At 60.4% G+C, this 16,595-nt stretch overlaps 3 protein-coding genes across 4 annotated transcripts in view; 2 read left to right on the plus strand and 1 right to left on the minus strand.

Annotated features, from left to right (window-relative positions):
* FRAS1 (Fraser extracellular matrix complex subunit 1) overlaps positions 1-4,408 on the plus strand; it is an 89,160-nt gene extending 84,752 nt beyond the window's left edge. The window contains exons 65-72 of the mRNA XM_038136640.1: positions 845-995; positions 1,282-1,389; positions 1,556-1,715; positions 2,042-2,158; positions 2,259-2,425; positions 2,725-2,930; positions 3,224-3,370; positions 3,771-4,408. Of these exons, the coding sequence (XP_037992568.1) occupies positions 845-995; positions 1,282-1,389; positions 1,556-1,715; positions 2,042-2,158; positions 2,259-2,425; positions 2,725-2,930; positions 3,224-3,370; positions 3,771-4,343 (1,629 nt within the window). The 3' untranslated portion in view covers positions 4,344-4,408. The remainder of the gene's footprint in view (positions 1-844; positions 996-1,281; positions 1,390-1,555; positions 1,716-2,041; positions 2,159-2,258; positions 2,426-2,724; positions 2,931-3,223; positions 3,371-3,770) is intronic.
* A 79-nt stretch (positions 4,409-4,487) lies between these two features.
* Positions 4,488-8,871, plus strand: LOC119700928 (collagen alpha-1(I) chain-like). The gene is made up of 5 exons (XM_038136641.1): positions 4,488-4,509; positions 4,700-5,667; positions 5,781-5,831; positions 7,080-7,151; positions 8,158-8,871. Exons 1-5 carry the CDS (start codon positions 4,488-4,490, stop codon positions 8,869-8,871), a joined length of 1,827 nt encoding a protein of 608 aa, XP_037992569.1.
* Positions 8,872-9,332: 461 nt separating this feature from the next.
* Positions 9,333-16,595, minus strand: part of ADAMTS3 (ADAM metallopeptidase with thrombospondin type 1 motif 3) — a 57,426-nt gene continuing 50,163 nt past the window's right edge. The window contains exons 16-23 of one of the 2 annotated variants that reach the window (XM_038136173.1): positions 15,465-15,545; positions 14,598-14,761; positions 14,324-14,489; positions 13,777-13,909; positions 13,165-13,372; positions 12,932-13,049; positions 12,664-12,819; positions 11,258-11,355 (exon numbers count right to left, since the gene is read on the minus strand). In XM_038136173.1, the coding sequence (XP_037992101.1) occupies positions 12,713-12,819; positions 12,932-13,049; positions 13,165-13,372; positions 13,777-13,909; positions 14,324-14,489; positions 14,598-14,761; positions 15,465-15,545 (977 nt within the window). In that variant the 3' untranslated portion in view covers positions 11,258-11,355; positions 12,664-12,712. Of the gene's footprint in view, positions 11,356-12,663; positions 12,820-12,931; positions 13,050-13,164; positions 13,373-13,776; positions 13,910-14,323; positions 14,490-14,597; positions 14,762-15,464; positions 15,546-16,595 lie in introns of both variants that reach the window. The other variant, XM_038136172.1, reaches the window with a different exon arrangement.

A 16,595-nucleotide genomic window follows, 5' to 3' on the forward strand; every position in this document is an offset into this window, starting at 1 on the left:
TTTCTTTTCCTGGGGGTATCACAGGTTTTATTCTTTTAATCTTCAGAACATCAGGAAGATATTTGTTTTTTTTTAATGTATGGCCATACTGGAAATACAAAAACGTTCTCAGCTGGCCTCTCTTTTATAATTTTGGCCGTGTTCTCAGCCAATAGAAATGAGCCAAGGACAGAGCAGAGGCAGCTCAGTCCCTGCCCCACAACAGAGCGAGGCCGTGGGATATTTTAACTGATTTCTGGATTAACAGGCTGGCAGAGCAGAAGCCAGAAATGTTCCTCCATAAATGAGTGGCTTTCACTATTTGAGGTGTCTCACCGCCCTCTCGTGGCTCCATTATCCGTGTGCAGCCCATTCCATCTCCCCTAAACTCAGGCATTGAATTCCCAGGCACATTGCTAGGACCAGCATCGTCTCTTTTAAATTCCTGCCAGCCTGGACCGCTTCATTACGTTTCCCTTTATAGCTCCAATTGTTTGCACGAGCCCAGAGAAGCTACTTGGCCTGAACAGCTGCCCAGAGGAGCATGTGGAGCCTGGCACCAGCCGGGCTGGAACATCTCCCTGAATTCTCCGGGGCCTGCAAAGTGCAGCTGCACTCTGCAGATAACAAATGGAGAGCTCTGGGAGGCCTGAGCAAGCAGAATTGCTGATTTTTAATTCAGAGCCTTGGAAACTGGGGGGTTTTGAGGTGAAACTGCACCCAGAGCTCCTCTGTCGCATGGTCCCAGTGAGCCTTAGCACTGCCCCTGAATTAAAACACCGGTTTGTATGAGTAAAGCATACCCAGAGTCACCTCTGCCCTCACCTGAAGGTGTGTAACCCCCTTTTTGGGGTTTCATTGCCAGGTGAGGGACTCTGCCCAGTCCTTCCTGACAGTCCACGTGCCTCTCTACGTGTCCTACATCTACGTGACGGCACCCAGGGGCTGGGCTTCCCTGGAGCACCACACGGAGATGGAGTTCTCCTTCTTCTACGACACTGTTCTCTGGAGGACAGGTGAGCCTGAATCACTCCAAGGGCTACGGAAGAGGTGGCTCCTTCATGGTTTCCCCTTGGCTCCTGCACTGCCACCAGAGTCCTGAGGGAGCGGGGCACTCGGAATATTCCTCCTTTATGCCCGCGGGGGGCTTAGGCAGCCAGTGGGTAAGGGAGGAAGCGTGCAGCTGACTCCCTGGAGGATGATCCCGAGGAAACCCTGCCTCTGGGAGGTCTCCCCACGCCCCTGGGGCTGGCAGAGGCCAGCCGAGCAGCGAGCGTGCCCCCAGCGCCGCTGTGCTTGCAGGGATCCAGACGGACAGCGTGCTCTCGGCCCGGCTGCAGATAATCCGCATCTACATCCGCGACGACGGCCGGCTCGTCATCGAGTTCAGGACGCAGGCCAAGTTCAGAGGTGAGGGCAGTGACCCTGCTGGGGACACAAGCCAGGGTCACACACAGCTCTGCTCCGGCAGCGCTGGCAGCAGAACGAGTCCCTGTCCCCGCCAGGAGCCCCTCTGTGCTGAGGTGCACAGCAACATGGGACCTCTGTCCCCTGTCACCTCCTTGTCCTCCGCCAGGGCTGTTTGTCATGGAGCACCACAGCCTGCCAGATGTCAGGTCCTCCCTGATGACTCCAGAGCACCTGGGAGGCATCGAATTTGACCTGCAGCTGCTGTGGAGTGCTCAGACTTTCGACTCTCCCTACCAGCTCTGGAGAGCAACCAGCTCCTACAACAGGTGAGGCCTGGGGGTGCAGTCCCCTTCAGCAGCTTCCTCCAGCACCACGTTCTCCCTGGAATGTGGTGGAATGCTCAGGAGCTTGGGCAGAGCTGGAGCCTCCGGGGAGTCGCTGTCAGGGCTGGAACACTGTTCTACTGGAATTTTTCCAGCAATGAAGCCTGTGGATAGGCTGATCCCAGAGGTGACTGTGCATTTCAGAAGGTCACGCTTGTCCCTCAGGGATTGCTGGGTGACATTGCTGGGGCAAGGGAGAGGCGCTGCCCTGGGTGAAGAGCTCAGAGCTCTGCTTGGTGACTGCAGGGTCTCCTCCTGTCTGTTCCCAGGAAGGATTACTCTGGAGAATACACCATCCTGCTGATCCCCTGCACGGTGCAGCCCACGCAGCCGTGGGCAGAGCCTGGAGACAAGCCCCTGCCCTGCACGGCTCACGCTCCCGAGCGGTAAGGAGGCCCCGTCCCCAGGGCAGCGGGGGCAGGGCCAGCCCCTCTGGGGTGCACAGACCTCATCTCCCCCTTCTTTCCTTCCTTGTCCCAATTCCAGGTTTTTGATCCCGATTGCCTTCCAGCAGACAAACCGCCCAGTTCCAGTTGTTTACTCCCTGAACACAGAGTTTCAGCTCTGCAACAACGAGAAGGTTTTTCTCATGGACCCCACCAAGTCTGAAATGTCTCTGGCAGAAATGGATTACAAAGGGGCTTTTTCCAAGGGTAGGATTTTAGCTCTCCTCTTCTGCTTGTTCCCACTGTTCTTCCCTTCACAGCTTCCATTTCCTGGAAAGGGCAAAACCCAGATGTGGCTTTGCCTCTTCCACAGCAATAAATGACATTTTGAGCGTCTTACAGCCCTGTAAAACAGAAGCATGCCCTGGCACCTTGTTTTGCCACTCCCAAGCCCTTCCCAAACAATCCAAACCCTTCCCAACACAGACTCGCCTGTGCTCCGGCACGCTTGGCTCTGGCAGTGTCCCCCTGGCTGGGGGATTCCACCCGCCCCTCTTTGTTCCCAGGGCAGATCCTGTACGGGCGCGTGCTCTGGCACCCGGAGCAGAACCTCAACGCCGCCTACAAGCTGCAGCTGGAGAAGGTCTACCTGTGCACGGGCAGGGATGGCCACGTGCCCTTCTTCGACCCCACGGGCACCGTCTACAACGAGGGGCCCCAGTACGGCTGCATCCAGCCCAACAAGCACCTGAAGCACCGATTCCTCCTCCTGGTGAGTGCTCTGCTCCTGCTCCCCCTCTGGGAATTCCTCTGGCAGCGAGCAGATGCTGGCTGCAAAGGGACGAGGAGAGGAGCTCGCTGGATGTTTGGCAGTGCTGGTGCGAAGCGGGAACACGGGATCGGTTTTTCCCCACCCTTTGTCCATGAGTGTCCCTTAATCCGTGCCCACGTGTAGGTGTGGAGATGGGGCATTCGCATTAGATCCCTTAGCCAGGGAGTGCCCTGGCTTCCAGCCCCGCGTGGGAAAGCAGAGAGCATCCCTCAGGACACTCCTCTGCCTTCCAGGACCGAAACCAGCCGGAGGTGACGGATAAGTATTTCCACGACGTGCCTTTTGACGCCCACTTTGCTTCCGAGCTGTCCGAGTTCCACTCGGTGAGCAGCATGCCCGGAGTTGATGGATTCACTCTCAAGGTGGACGCTCTCTACAAGGTATGCACCCAGCGCTTTCGGTAGCCCAACACGGACTTGTCTGTCCAGGACCTCCGAAACACTTGGTGAATTGTAGGCTCTGGGCCCTCAGAATCCAGCTCTGACACAGGAAATGGAGATTAGGAGATATCATTCTGGTGATTTTTTGTTTTTTTCCCTTAAGCACTCATGAAAAAGCTCTTTAAAAGCATATTATCCATGCTCCTGAATAAAGTACTGCCTCTGGCAAAGGCTGGACACCTCACTGGGTGGTCGGTGTTACTGCAGGTGCTTGGAAAAACCCACTGAGACGACTTTGCCAGGCGCAGGACACAAAACACACCAGCTCTTTAACAGAATGGCTCGATGTAAACGCCGCCAGTTGCTGACGGCATCTCTCCGTGCCTTCTCTTTGCTAAAGGTGGAAGCTGGACACCAGTGGTACCTCCAGGTGATCTACGTGATCGGCCCCGAGGGCGTGGCGGGGCCCCGAGTGCAGCGCTCCCTGGCTCGCCGCTGGCAGCGCGGCCGCAGGGACCTGCCCGAGGCGGCGCTCCACGACTCCCTCATCTACGACAACGAGGGCGACCAGCTCAAGAACGGCACCAACATGAAGTCGCTGCTCTTGGAGAGGGAGGAAGCTGCCGCCGCAGCCTCCTTGTCCCAGGCGGGCGCTTCCCTGGGCAGCGCCTTCGCCGCGCTCACCCTGCTGCTGCTGGTGCTGGCCGGCGTTTGCCTCCTGGCCAGGGAGTGCCGCAAGCTGCGGAGGAAGCGGGAGGCGGCCAGGGGCGCTGCCGAGGAGCACCCCTTGAACACCAAGGTGGAGCTGCCCCGGGGCGCCCCGCAGGCCGCGGGCAGCCGGTGTTGCACCGTCAGGAACGTCCATCCCCCGCGGGACTACGGCGGCGTCTGCCCGGGGCACGGCAGGAAGGGGAAGCAGGTGAACTTGGAAGTCAAAGTCCACAGCAATTTGCACGACGGCACGGAAGTTTAACGGAGCGCTCGCGTTGGGAAAAGTTTTTTATAAACTGTGAAATAAAGATAATCCCAAACTGAAAAGCCACGCGGGTGTTCTTTTAGTCGGGTGGGGAGGGGCAGCTGTCACTTCCCGCTGCTCCTGCCCTAGCGACTTCACCGCATGGCATCGCTGCCCTCTCTCGGTGCTGCTCCAGCTCTCCCGGGAGCTGGGCAGCGTGGGGAAACAATCCCTCACCCCCGGCATGCGGGAGCTCTCAGCCAGCCTCTGCGTCCCCTGGAAGAGAGTAAAGCTGAAATAAATCTTCACCCCGGCTGCCCGGCCTCTCCCTTCCTCTGCCCCTCCGGTCCCACTCATCCCCCTGTGGCGCGGAGGGCGGGAGCCCATCGGAGCTGCGGCGGCGGGGAAGGGAAGGAGGGAGTCACGGGCTGCTCTGGCCGGGGGCGCCGCGGCCTCGGGGGTGGCGGAGCGGGGGCGCCGGGCCGGGAGCGGGGGCGGTGCCGGCCCTGCCCACGCAGCGCGCTCCGTGTCCGCCAGAGGGCGCCTGCGGGGTCTCACGGCGGCTCCGCGGCCATCCCGATCCCGGGCCCGGCGCCGCCTCGATCCGCCCGACGGGGGAGAGGCGGCACCGCCCGGGAACCCCCGGCAGAGCCGGCAGGAGCCGCACGCCCCATCCCGGCTGCGGCTGTGGGCTCCATCACCCGCTTACGGCCAGCGTCGTCCCGCTATCGCAGCGGGAGCGGGCATCGAGTCCGGGCCGGGCTCTGCCCGCTCCTCACCCCGCTCCCAACCCCAGTGCGGCCGCGACCCGCGACCCGCCGGCCGGGCCGAGGCAGCGGCGCCCCGCGAGCGGACGGCGGCGGGACTCGGTGTCGCAGCGCCGTCCGTCCCCGGCCGCGGCGCCGCCGCAGCGCTCCGGGCTCCGAGCGGTCCCCGCGGGGAGCGGCCCCCGGGGCCGGGGCTCGCACAGCGCCGAGCGAGGCTCCCGGGACAGCGGGACGGGGCCGCGGAGCGCACCGAGGGGCGCTGCGGCGGGGCCGCGACCGGGGCCGGGGCGGGGAGCGGAGCGCCGCCGGGGGCTGCCGGGGGTCCCGGGCGCGGCCCCCCCTGCCCCGTCGGGCGGATCGAGGCGGCGCCGGGACCGGGCCCGGCCCGGGATGGCCGCGGGGGGGCGCTGCCGGAGGGGGCCGGGACCCCGCAGGCGCCCTCTGGCGGACACGGAGCGCGCTGCGAGCGCGGCGCCCCCGCGCGGCCACGGGACAGCGGGGCGGGGGAGCCAAGGAGGGGCGGGGCCACAGGGGCGGGGCCACAGGGGCGCGTGCGCGGCGCGGGGCCGACACAGGTGTGAGCAGGGCGGGGCCGGCACAGGTGCGCGGGGCTCCAGAGCGCGTGCGCGGGGCGGGGCCGAGGGCATTTAAACCCCGGAAGCCGCCTCAGGCGCCATTTTGCCCCCAGCGCCGGGAGGTGCCGGACGGGGCTGGTGCGGGCTCCCCAGGCGGGGCCCAGGTGAGGTTCTCTCTATCTCTCTTTTCTCCTCCTCCTCCTAACACCTTACCCCTCTCCTCCCCAGCTCCCCATTCCTTCCTCTCCCTACCCCTCTATGCACCTCCGCCCCCCACTCCTCCTTTTCTCTCATTTCCTTTCTGCTTTCCTCTTCTTTCTTCTTTCCTTTCTCCTTTCCTTTCCTTTCCTTTCCTTTCCTTTCCTTTCCTTTCCTTTCCTTTCCTTTCCATCTTTATTTTCCTTTCCCTTTTCCTGTATTTTCGTTTTTCATTCCTTTTCCTTTCTCCTCTCCCCTCCCCTCCCCTCTCTCTTTCCTCTCCTCTTTCCTTTCCTCTCCTCTCCCTCTCCTCCTTTCCTTTCTGTTTCCTTCTCCTTTCTTCTCTCCTTTCTTTTCTCTTTTCTCCTTTTTCCTTTCCTTTCCTTTCCTTTCCTTTCCTTTCCTTGAAATTTCCTTGAAATTTCCTTGAAATTTCCTTTCCTTGAAATTTCCTTTCCTTTCCCTTTCCCTTTCCCTTTCCTTTCCTTTCCTTTCCCTTTCTGTCCCCTTTCCTTCTCCCCATCTCTGTGTCCCGTGTCCCCCCCTCTCTCTCTCTTGTCTGTCCCTGTCCCCGCAGCCGCGGGGTTCGGGGCGCCGCACAATAAAGCCCCGAGGGCCGGAGCCGGCGCCCCTGTCTTGGTTCAAAAGGGTCGGGGCCCGCTCTGCGGGTGCCCCCTTGCAGATGCCAACACCGCCCCACACTGCCGGGCTGCCGGCTGTCCCTGCATCACACCGGGGCCAGGGCGGGCCCTCCTCAGGAGGGGTCCCGGGCCGGGCGGGTTAGCGAGGGCGGGGGGTCCCGGGGGGTTGAGGATGAGCCCCCTCATTAGGAGGGGGCCCTGGGGGGGGGGGGGGGTTAGGATGGGGGGGCGGGAGGGAGGGAGGGAGGGAGGGCCCCCTCCGGAGGAGGGGGTCCTGGGGAGGGGGTTGGGGCGGGCCCCTCCGGAGGAGGGGTCCCGGGGTGGGAGGGGCTGGGGGGGTCGGCCCCCCTTAGTCCCCCCCACCCCCGGACCCTCTCCTCCGGACGGGGTCAGCCCCGGCCCCCTCCTCGGGACCCCCTCCTCCGGACAGGGGCCCCGGGGGGGGAGGGAGGGGTGGGTGGGCGGGAGTTAGGAAGGAGGGAGGCTGCTGCTGTGTGACACAAACGTGTAATTACGGTTCAGAGTGACGTGACCCCACCTGCTACCCCTCCCCCCCACCCCTCCCTCCCCCAGGGGCCCCTGTCCGGAGGAGGGGGTCCCTGGGAGGAGGCCGGGGCTGACCCCGTCCGGAGAAGAGGGCCCGAGGTGGGAGGGGCTAAAGGGGGGGCCGACCCCCCCAGCCCCTCCCACCCCGGGACCCCCTCCTCCGGAGGGGCCCGCCCCAACCCCCTCCCCAGGACCCCCTCCTCCGGAGGGGGCCCTCCCTCCCTCCCTCCCGCCCTCCCATCCTAAACCCCCCCCCCCAGGACCCCCTCCTAATGAGGGGGCCCATCCTCAACCCCCCCGGGACCCCCCGCCCTCGCTAACCCGCCCGGCCCGGGACCCCTCCTGAGGAGGGCCCGCCCTGGCCCCGGTGTGATGCAGGGACAGCCGGCAGCCCGGCAGTGTGGGGCGGTGTTGGCATCTGCAAGGGGGCACCCGCAGAGCGGGCCCCGACCCTTTTGAACCAAGGGGCGCCGGCTCCGGCCCTCGGGGCTTTATTGTGCGGCGCCCCGAACCCCGCGGCTGCGGGGACAGGGACAGAGAGAGAGAGAGGGGGGGACACGGGAGACAAAGATAGGGGGAGGAGAGAGATAGGGGAGAAGGACAGGGGAAGGGAAAGGGAAAGGGAAAGGGAAAGGGAAAGGGAAAGGGAAAGGGAGAGGAGAGGAGAGGAGAGGAGAGGAGAGGAGAAAGAAGAAAGGAGAAAGGAAAGGAGAAAGGAAAGTGGAAATGAAGTGAAAGGAGAAGAGAGGAGAGGAGTGGACAGGAAAATGGAAAGGAAAGGAAAGGAAAGGAAAGGAAAGGAAAGGAAAGGAAAGGAAAAAGGAAAGAAAAAAGGAAAATAAAGGCAAGACCAAAGGAAAGGAGAAAGGAAAGAAGTCGGGGGCGGAGGTGCATAGAGGGGCAGGGAGAGGAAGGAATGGGGAGCTGGGGAGGAGAGGGGTAAGGTGTTAGGAGGAGGAGGAGAAAAGAGAGATAGAGAGAACCTCACCTGGGCCCCGCCTGGGGAGCCCGCACCAGCCCCGTCCGGCACCTCCCGGCGCTGGGGGCAAAATGGCGCCAGAGGCGGCTTCCGGGCTTTAAATGCCCTCGGCCCCGCCCCGCGCAGGCGCCCTGGAGCCCCGCGCACCTGTGCCGGCCCCGCCCTGCTCACACCTGTGTCGGCCCCGCGCACGCGCACGCGCACGCGCCCTGCTGTCCCGAGCTGCGCACGCGCCCCTGTGGCCCCGCCCCTGTGGCCCCGCCCCTCCTTGGCTCCCCCGCCCCGCTGTCCCGTGGCCGCGCGGGGGCGCCGCGCTCGCAGCGCGCTCCGTGTCCGCCAGAGGGCGCCTGCGGGGTCCCGGCCCCCCGGCAGCGCCGCCCCGCGGCCATCCCGGGCCGGGCCCGGTCCCGGCGCCGCCTCGATCCGCCCGACGGGGCAGAGGGGCCGCGCCCGGGACCCCCGGCAGCCCCCGGCGGCGCTCCGCTCCCCGCCCCGGCCCCGGTCGCGGCCCCGCCGCAGCGCCCCTCGGTGCCACCGCGGCCCCCGTCCCGCCGTCCCGGGAGCCTCGCTCGGCGCTGTGCGAGCCCCGGCCCCGGGGGCCGCTCCCCGCGGGGACCGCTCGGAGCCCGGAGCGCTGCGGCGGCGCCGCGGCCGGGGACGGACGGCGCTGCGACACCGAGTCCCGCCGCCGTCCGCTCGCGGGGCGCCGCTGCCTCGGCCCGGCCGGCGGGTCGCGGGTCGCGGCCGCACTGGGGTTGGGAGCGGGGTGAGGAGCGGGCAGAGCCCGGCCCGGACTCGATGCCCGCTCCCGCTGCGATAGCGGGACGACGCTGGCCGTAAGCGGGTGATGGAGCCCACAGCCGCAGCCGGGATGGGGCGTGCGGCTCCTGCCGGCTCTGCCGGGGGTCCCGGGCGGTGCCGCCTCTCCCCCGTCGGGCGGATCGAGGCGGCGCCGGGATCGAGGCGCCCTCTGGCGGACACGGAGCGCGCTGCGAGCGCGGCGCCCCCGCCGGGGCTCGGGCTCGGTGCCGACCCCCAGACCGGGGCCCTGCCGGGGCTCTGCGGGGCCGGCAGAACGGCGGCAGCGGTGCTTTCCGGGTGCCCCCGATGTTCTGGAAGCCAGAGCGGCCGCCTGCCTGTCCGTCATGTGCCCGTCCTCGGGCGGCGCCACGGGCACACCGGGCCGAGGAGGCGGCACTGACCGTGCCGTGGGGCCAGCACGGGCCGGTCCCAGCTCCGCCTTCAGCACTTCCTGCCCTTCGTGCCTCTGGAACTCAGGGAGCTCCAAACAGCGGCTTTTCCCTGCCACCAGTAGGGTGCAGCTCATCTGGCAGCTGCCAGGTGAGATGAGATGCTCCCCTTCCTCTCCCTCAATTTCCCTGCACATCACACTCGGCAATGGCAAAACTGTTTTTAAAAATCCCGTTCAAATATTTAATCTTTATTTCCAGTCGGGGAAGGTCCTGCCTGGGATGGAAAGGGCTAAAAAAAGAGGAAACAAAAATGCCAAAACCCGACGCTGGCACCCGAGTCACAGCAGGGAAAGCCTCGGGATGTCCAAGGTTTGCTTTATTGTCACGTCTGAAACCTCTGCTGATGGCCAGTGCCGCCCCTATTCCCCCGAGGGACCCCCCAGGGCCGCCAGGATGGCCTCACAATTGTATCTTTGGGGCCCCGATCCCCTCACAGCATTAACGGCTCCAGCCTGGGCACTTCTTACAGGGGAGCAGCCACTGCACAGGAAACTTGGATGGCCACTGAGAAACGAGAGAGACCTGTGATAAAAAACCTTCTTCTAAAGAATAACAGCAACAATTTCTCTACAGCAGTTGAGCAGCTTCAATATCCACATGACACAGCATCTAATTCCAGCTCCAGATTTGATCTTGGGCAAAGGGAAGAGTCACCTGCCCTCAGTGTAAATATTTAGTACACAAAATACTGTCAAGAAACCCACTTTTAATAAATATCTGCAGTTCTCACTCCTATACACAAGTACTTTACAGCGCCGTGCCGGGGAGAGCGCGGCCGGCTGGGCTGGGACAAGGTGGGGGTGGACATAAATTAATTCTTGCAGTCGGATGCGCCACGGGCGGGGAGGTCTGGAGCTGATCCAAGCTGGAAATATAAATATCTCTCGCACCTTGAAATCCACCTTGAAACTGCTTTAAACGCCAGCCCTTGGAATGCTCATAGGGCAGACCTTGATGGCCGGCACCGGAACAGTACAGGAAAACAAGTTGTGGGACAGCACAAAACTCTTACAATAATGCTGCTTTCCTGCATTTACCCGACAGCTGCAGTGCTGCTCCTGCAATGACATCTGTTTCCAGGGAGACACGGGTCCTGAGGGTTCCTTCGGCCTGTGGCAAGTGTTTCACTGAGTGTCCGTGCCTGGTCCTGCCTGCAGTGGGGGTGTTCAGAGCCCAGAGCCGCAGGGCTGCTGAGGTTAGGGCTAACCTTTGGGCCCAGAGCTGGACGGAGCCCTCAGTGACTCCCGCTCACTCACTGCCAGGAAGGTTCCTTTAGTGTTTCCTGTGTCCCAGCCGGCCAGGGAAGGAGGGGCGGGAGGAGGCCGGGAGCACCAGAAAGTGAACCAGCACTTCGTGTCCTTTGTATTTACAGGGGACGGCCCGTGCCCCGCAGTGCCCTGCCCGGGGCACGCGGCGCGCTCCGCGGCGTCCAGAGCTCAGGGAGTCCCACGCAGAGCGCCCAACAGCCCCTTTCCACGGCTGTCCTGCACAAGCCTGCCCGCTCATCGTTCCACAGGGGCGGCCCTCGGAGGCCATCGCTTCCCTGTGTGCCCCTCAACCTTCCCGGAGGTCCTGGCTGGCGCAGGAGCCCCCGCTGGCACGCTCTCTGCTGGCACCAGGGGCAGAGCCGCGGCCAGCGCCGGGGCACTAGCAGAGCCGAGGCTGCTGCTGTTGGCAGGGGCCCGGTGCAGCAAAGCCAGCAGCCGCGAAGTCTTGCCGGCCACGGGAGCTCTCCAGTGCGGAATGCTGGCACCCCGGGGCTCGGGGCTGGACGGCGGGGAGCGCCGCTCGGCCTGCTGCGCCTCCAAAGGCAGCCGGCTCGGAGAGCTGCTCCCGGGCAGCGGCTGAGCCCGGGCGGGCGCCGCAGGTGTGGGCACCGTCGGAGCCCTGCGCGGGCTGCCCGGATCCAGGGCTGCATCCCCCTCCGTGCCAGCCCCTCCGGGCGGTGGGAAGCTGCTGCTTCGCCGGCTGCACGACTCGCAGCACAGCTTGTGGTAGCCAGGGATGGAGCAGTATCGGGCCAGCACTTCCATCTGGCAGAAGATGGACTTGTCTCCCAGGCAGGGCTCATCTGTAAAACACATGTCCCGGGGATGGGAACCCACTGGCGGGCACTTGGGAAACGTCTGCACATGGCGTTTTCAGAGGAGCACAGACAGCAATTCCCAGTGCCAACCTCCCAGAGCTCCCCCGCACACTGGCTATGTCCTACCCACCCCAAATCCCTTCCCTTCCAGCCTGGGAGGACACCATCCATCAGCAGCATTAACGCCAAGGCAATCTTCCCTCACAGAAATTAAATCCCAAGCAATAGCCCTCAGAGATGCCTTAAAATAAAAAGTTAGAGGAAGATGAAGTTCTGCTCAGATTAGGTTTGATGCTCTTCAGGAACCAAATGGAACTGTAGGACTGATGGAAAGCTGTAACAGTGGGTCACACCTGAGGTGCCCTGAAGGCAGGGATTTGCATCCCTTTCCTCAGGAAAAAGACCTTCCAGAGGCCCCTTTGGAAGCTTTGAACCAAAATGAGCTTTCTGCAGGGAATGATGTCCTCACCTGGCACAGCGGCTGCCTCACCATGGGCTGGAAGCACATCCAGCCACCACCTTCTCTTGCTTTAAAATATCAACTGGAGCCTGAGCTCAGAGTGGGTGAGAATCAGCTCAATTCCAAGGAACTCAGTAAAATACCCCAGAAGAACACCACTGGAGCTGAGGGATGAGGGTTATAAAGAGCAAAATCTATGGAATATAGACATGTCCATGTCCTGATCCTGCTGAGGCTCCTCAGAACCCTTGCTGGTTCCTGACAAACCTGGTGTGAAAGCAGCAGCTCTGCATGGGAATACCCGTGCCCCATGTGGCCCTGAGAGGCTATCCCAGCCTCAGCGTGGAATTCTGGGCTACAGGTGCAATTCCTTCTGCCTTACCTTAGTGACAATGACCCTGATTTGGTCCTGTCCTCTCCTGGTCCATTTTGGAGGATCCATTTGTGCTGGTTTGGATTCCATGACCCCACCCACAGCGTGGAGATTTGGGGTTCTGCTTCTCCACTTCCAGTAGGTTCCACAAGGACCCACAGCGGATCCCACCTGTCCAGTCTGGGGGAAACCCCCTGCACCTGCCAGGAGCTCTGACTGCTTTTCCTACCAGCTCCTGAGCAGTGTCAGGGCCACCACAAGGGAGTTGCAACCCCAATAAACCCCAAATGCTACAGAGTGAATAATCCAAAGGAAGAAATGCATTGTCATCATAAAAAGCTTCAAAGCCTGTTAACAATTCCATGAAAACAATGCAATGGATTCCCAGGAACCGCATTAATGCTCTTGGTTCCACATTTATGTATTTTAATTCCCTCACTTGGCAGCTTGCAGAACTTACCCTGGCATTTAGAGGTCAGGTAGGGTTTGTTTTGAAGTGACCTTCACCTTCAGCCCCAGTCTGTGCCAACGCGACTTGGGCCAATGCAGTTAAACCCTGAGTGAGCACAGGTACAGGACAGACCCCAGTGTGGGGAGCTGGGACATCCTGAGACTGCTGGACCGAACACGGGAGAAAAGCTGCACTCTGTGTGTGACCCCTCTGCCAGCACGGTGCTCCCCTGGGAACAATCGTGCCCCCACTGCAGCCGTTGCAGCCGTTCTCTTACCATCACAGGGAGCGAGTTTACAGGCCCTCACGGATTCCGGCCGTTCCCCCTCGCAGCGGTCCCCGGCGCGGCACAGCACCTGCCGGCTCTCCGTCCCCTCCCCGCACGTCACCGAGCACTGCCGGACACAGAGGGCACAGGTCAGGGCGTCCCGCGACGCCGCGCTCGGCAGACGTTCCCGTGTACCGGCCTCCTGGGAGCGGCCGGTGCCGCCCCCACGCCCCGCTGCCCACCTGGGACCAGGGCCCGGCTTTCCACGGCGCGGGGCACGGGGCGCGGTTGCAGGCGCGCCGGCTCTCGGGGCGATCCCCGCTGCAGAACTTGGCGTGCACCGAGCGGTTGGTGCCGTCCGCAAGGGGCTGGATGCAGCGCACCGTGCGCAGCTGGTAGCCAGAATTCCCACACGTTTTGGTGCAGTGCTCCCACTCATCTGCTGCCCAGCTGGGAAGGGAAATGGAGTCATACACTGTCAACTGTTAGCCTTTTCGTCCTGCTGTGGCTGCCTCATCCCTGGAGCCAGCTCCTCTAGTGGAAAAAAATCCCTTCCCATGGCAGGGGGCTGCAAAGAGATGAGCTTTAAGGTGCCTCCCGAGCCAATCTATTCCATGATTTTTTTATATATATATATATATATATATATATATATATATATATATATATATACTACAAACCACCCGATCAGATTAGTATCCACACTTACACAGGAAGAAACTCCCCTCCATATTCAGAACTGCAGGCTGGCAAGCTGTCAGCATGCCCTCAAATCCATCCCACCCAGTCTGGCTGGGCTAGCCTGTCCCTGTCCAAAGGAGCCACGCGTGCTCTCCGTGCCCCGCCGCACTCACAGGGGCTCTGTGCACTCCTGCAGGTTGCACATCCTGCGGATGGGCTTTGGCTTTTTGCTGCCTTCGCAGAAGCTTCGGTGAACCATCTTGTTGTCGCTCTTCCTGCGGCACCCGTACTTGGTGTACTGGAACCCTGGGAAACACGTCAGAGGAATCACAAGAATCAGGTCCTCGTTAGAATGTTTGGCTTAAATAGGTTTTTCTGGCCTAGTAAATGGGTTTAGGGGACAGGTATTTTGGAATTCGCATTCCCCATTATTTGCTTAAGAGCCATGGACAGACCACGAGTACAAGGAATGCTCAGGAGCATCAATGCCTGAGTTTGGGCATCCAAAGTAGCTTTGGAGTCTAAATTTAAACACCAAAAGAAGCCTTTTTCTTCCCAGTCTGCGAGTGTGACACCTGGGAGCAATGCTGCCAGGTATTTTAAGCCTGAGCCCTAAAATAACAAACTGCTGTTAAAAGGGAAGCCAAGAACCTAAATCATTCCCTTCCTCTGTTTTTTTGGCAATTTGTCCCTTGTTACAGGTGCTCATCCCTGGCTCACCTCCACCGCAGGGTTTGGAGCACTGGGACCAGCTCTTCAAGGCCCACTCGAAGGTGTCCGTGTCCTCCCGCAGCACGTTGTTGCTGTGGATGGTCGGCACCGAATCCTCGTGGATGATGTATCTGTAGGTCAGGCTGGATCTGGTGTCGTTGTCCCGAGGAATGATCTGTGAATAAGCAAACAGAAAGCACTGGCACCGATTCCTCTGCTAAGCACAGGCACCAAGGAGTGGCTCTGGGATGGTCCCCAAGGCTGAGCTCAGCGCGTCACCCACCAGCACCACCACGGCATCGTGCAGGGGCCCGTCCGTGTGCAGCGTTTCCGTGTTGTCCTCGATGCTGTACTCCCACTGCACGCCCAGGTCGATGAAGGAGCGGGATCTGGCCTCCTCCCCTTTCCCATTCAGGATATAGTGTCCTGTGGCCTGGTTCTTGATTGCTGGGAGGAGTGAGAGCAGAGCCTGTGGTGCCTCCCCCGCACTGGCAGCAATCGGGGTGGCACGGGGAGGGGTATATCCATCAGATTATGAAAAAACAGACTTTCATCACATTTTACTTTGCTCTGTGCACACAGGTTAGGGCCTCCCAGATGCTAAAATCCGTAAGTGATGCTAAAATCTGTAAGTGAAGAGCTGAGGAATAGGAGCCCTGTGGAACTGCCTGGGTTTGGGCTTCCAGAGCACACCTCAACAGCCAGGTACAGCGGGGATTGTGATGATGATGATGCTTCAATTAGAAGCCAATTCATTAAGAGCTGGAATCACAGAATGGTTTGGATTGGAAGGGACCTTAAAGATCATTCAGTTCCAAGACCCATTGTTCTTCTGTAGAGCTTTTTGCAATGCACCATAGGAATAATTAAAAGATGCTGAATTAGATTCACCCTGGCAGTTCCCACTTTGATGTGAGTCATCACAGTCCTTGGTTAGTACACATGCAAATTTGGGTCAGTTTAACAGTTTGGAGAATTCAAATGAGCAGATGTTTGTTCGCAGAGCTGTAGGACTGCAGGACTAAGCCCTGACCATGCAATTTGGAAAGCCCACATGTAGCCAACCCCTTCACTGGATTCTCTCATCCCTCAGGTTCTCTGACATGAGCATCCCGTGCTTCTTCTCAAACTTGAGCAGAAAAACACTTACCAAGGAAGTGAGGAGAGGCCTCGTCCTCTTGGATAAACACATGTCGAGCCCCGGGAGGGATATCAAACATCTTCAGGTACCCTTTGGCAGGTGCAGGGTCAGTGGAGGCAGCAGGGAGGGAAAGAGAAAGGAACAGCCATGGTCAGGAGCACAGGGCACGCCCAGCTCTGCTGGCAGGAGAGGGAATCCGGCAGCCAGGGATGAGCAGGGCCGGGAGACGTGGAGCCAATGGGTTTGTGAAGGGTGGGACAGGCCCTCCCTGGGCTCTTCTCTTCCAGGGAGAGAAGGGACACCAGTTACAGATGGATTTGCCACTTCCCACCTGGGATCAGTTTAATATTTACAGCCGTGCTGCTCCAAGCAGGATCTATCAACAATTCAGGCACACAGATGTCTCCTGTGTTCCTCAGCACACGAGGACACAAGTACAAGTTTTTCTCACTACTTTCCCAAATCTGTCCTCAGCCAGGATGTTGGACTGGAACTTACCCACTGCCCTTTCACATGGTCCTGTCTGCAGTGGAAATAAAAAGCTGTTCCCAAATAAAAATGTTCTTAGTTTCAATTTCAATTATTTACCAGTGCAAATCACAGGTAATTAGTATAAAATTAAGGAAGCACTGCCATTAGGAAGACTGGAATCCCTTCCAGGGATGGGTCACAGATCAAGATTTAATCAGGAGCCTCATAAGTTCTCTGAGTGCATGGCACTTTCATATTCCTGATATTTTCTTTTTAACAACTGCAGATTCAATTAAGCAAAAACACTGGATTCTGGGACTACTGGATGTACTGGCAGCCTGTCCTGCTCCTGAGAAAATCCAAGTGAAGGAACAGCAGAGCTGGGAATAAGGAAGATCACAGTCCTGGATGAGCAGTGCCTGTGCCCAACAGCATTTCCAATCTTCTCCTCCATTGCCTTTAGAGCACAGGGAAGATCAAGTGTTTGCCCGGTTTGGCATTACCTGTCCATGTCTACAGGAAGATAGGAACTGCCATTCCCAGGGATGCCTCTCTCCCTGCAAGCCTTGCACTTACCCAGAATGTTTTGAGCCTCCTTTGTCCCAGAAAGGGAAACACTGGGAGCTCCTCTGGTTAAGGGAAAGGCTCCTCTGGCTTCCCTTAAACAGA

This window comes from Motacilla alba, chromosome 4, assembly GCF_015832195.1.
Source record: "Motacilla alba alba isolate MOTALB_02 chromosome 4, Motacilla_alba_V1.0_pri, whole genome shotgun sequence".
In the NCBI taxonomy this organism is placed as follows: domain Eukaryota; kingdom Metazoa; phylum Chordata; class Aves; order Passeriformes; family Motacillidae; genus Motacilla; species Motacilla alba.

What these genes read in the sequence shown, in the direction of transcription:
- LOC119700928 (XM_038136641.1), top strand. Translation starts at nt 4,488, where the DNA reads ATGGCATCGCTGCCCTCTCTCG. An exon ending in GGCATCGCTGCCCTCTCTCG is followed by an intron (nt 4,510 to 4,699) that starts GTGCTGCTCCAG and finishes TGTGGCGCGGAG; the next exon opens with GGCGGGAGCCCATCGGAGCT. An exon ending in TCCGGAGAAGAGGGCCCGAG is followed by an intron (nt 7,152 to 8,157) that starts GTGGGAGGGGCT and finishes CGCCCCGCGCAG; the next exon opens with GCGCCCTGGAGCCCCGCGCA.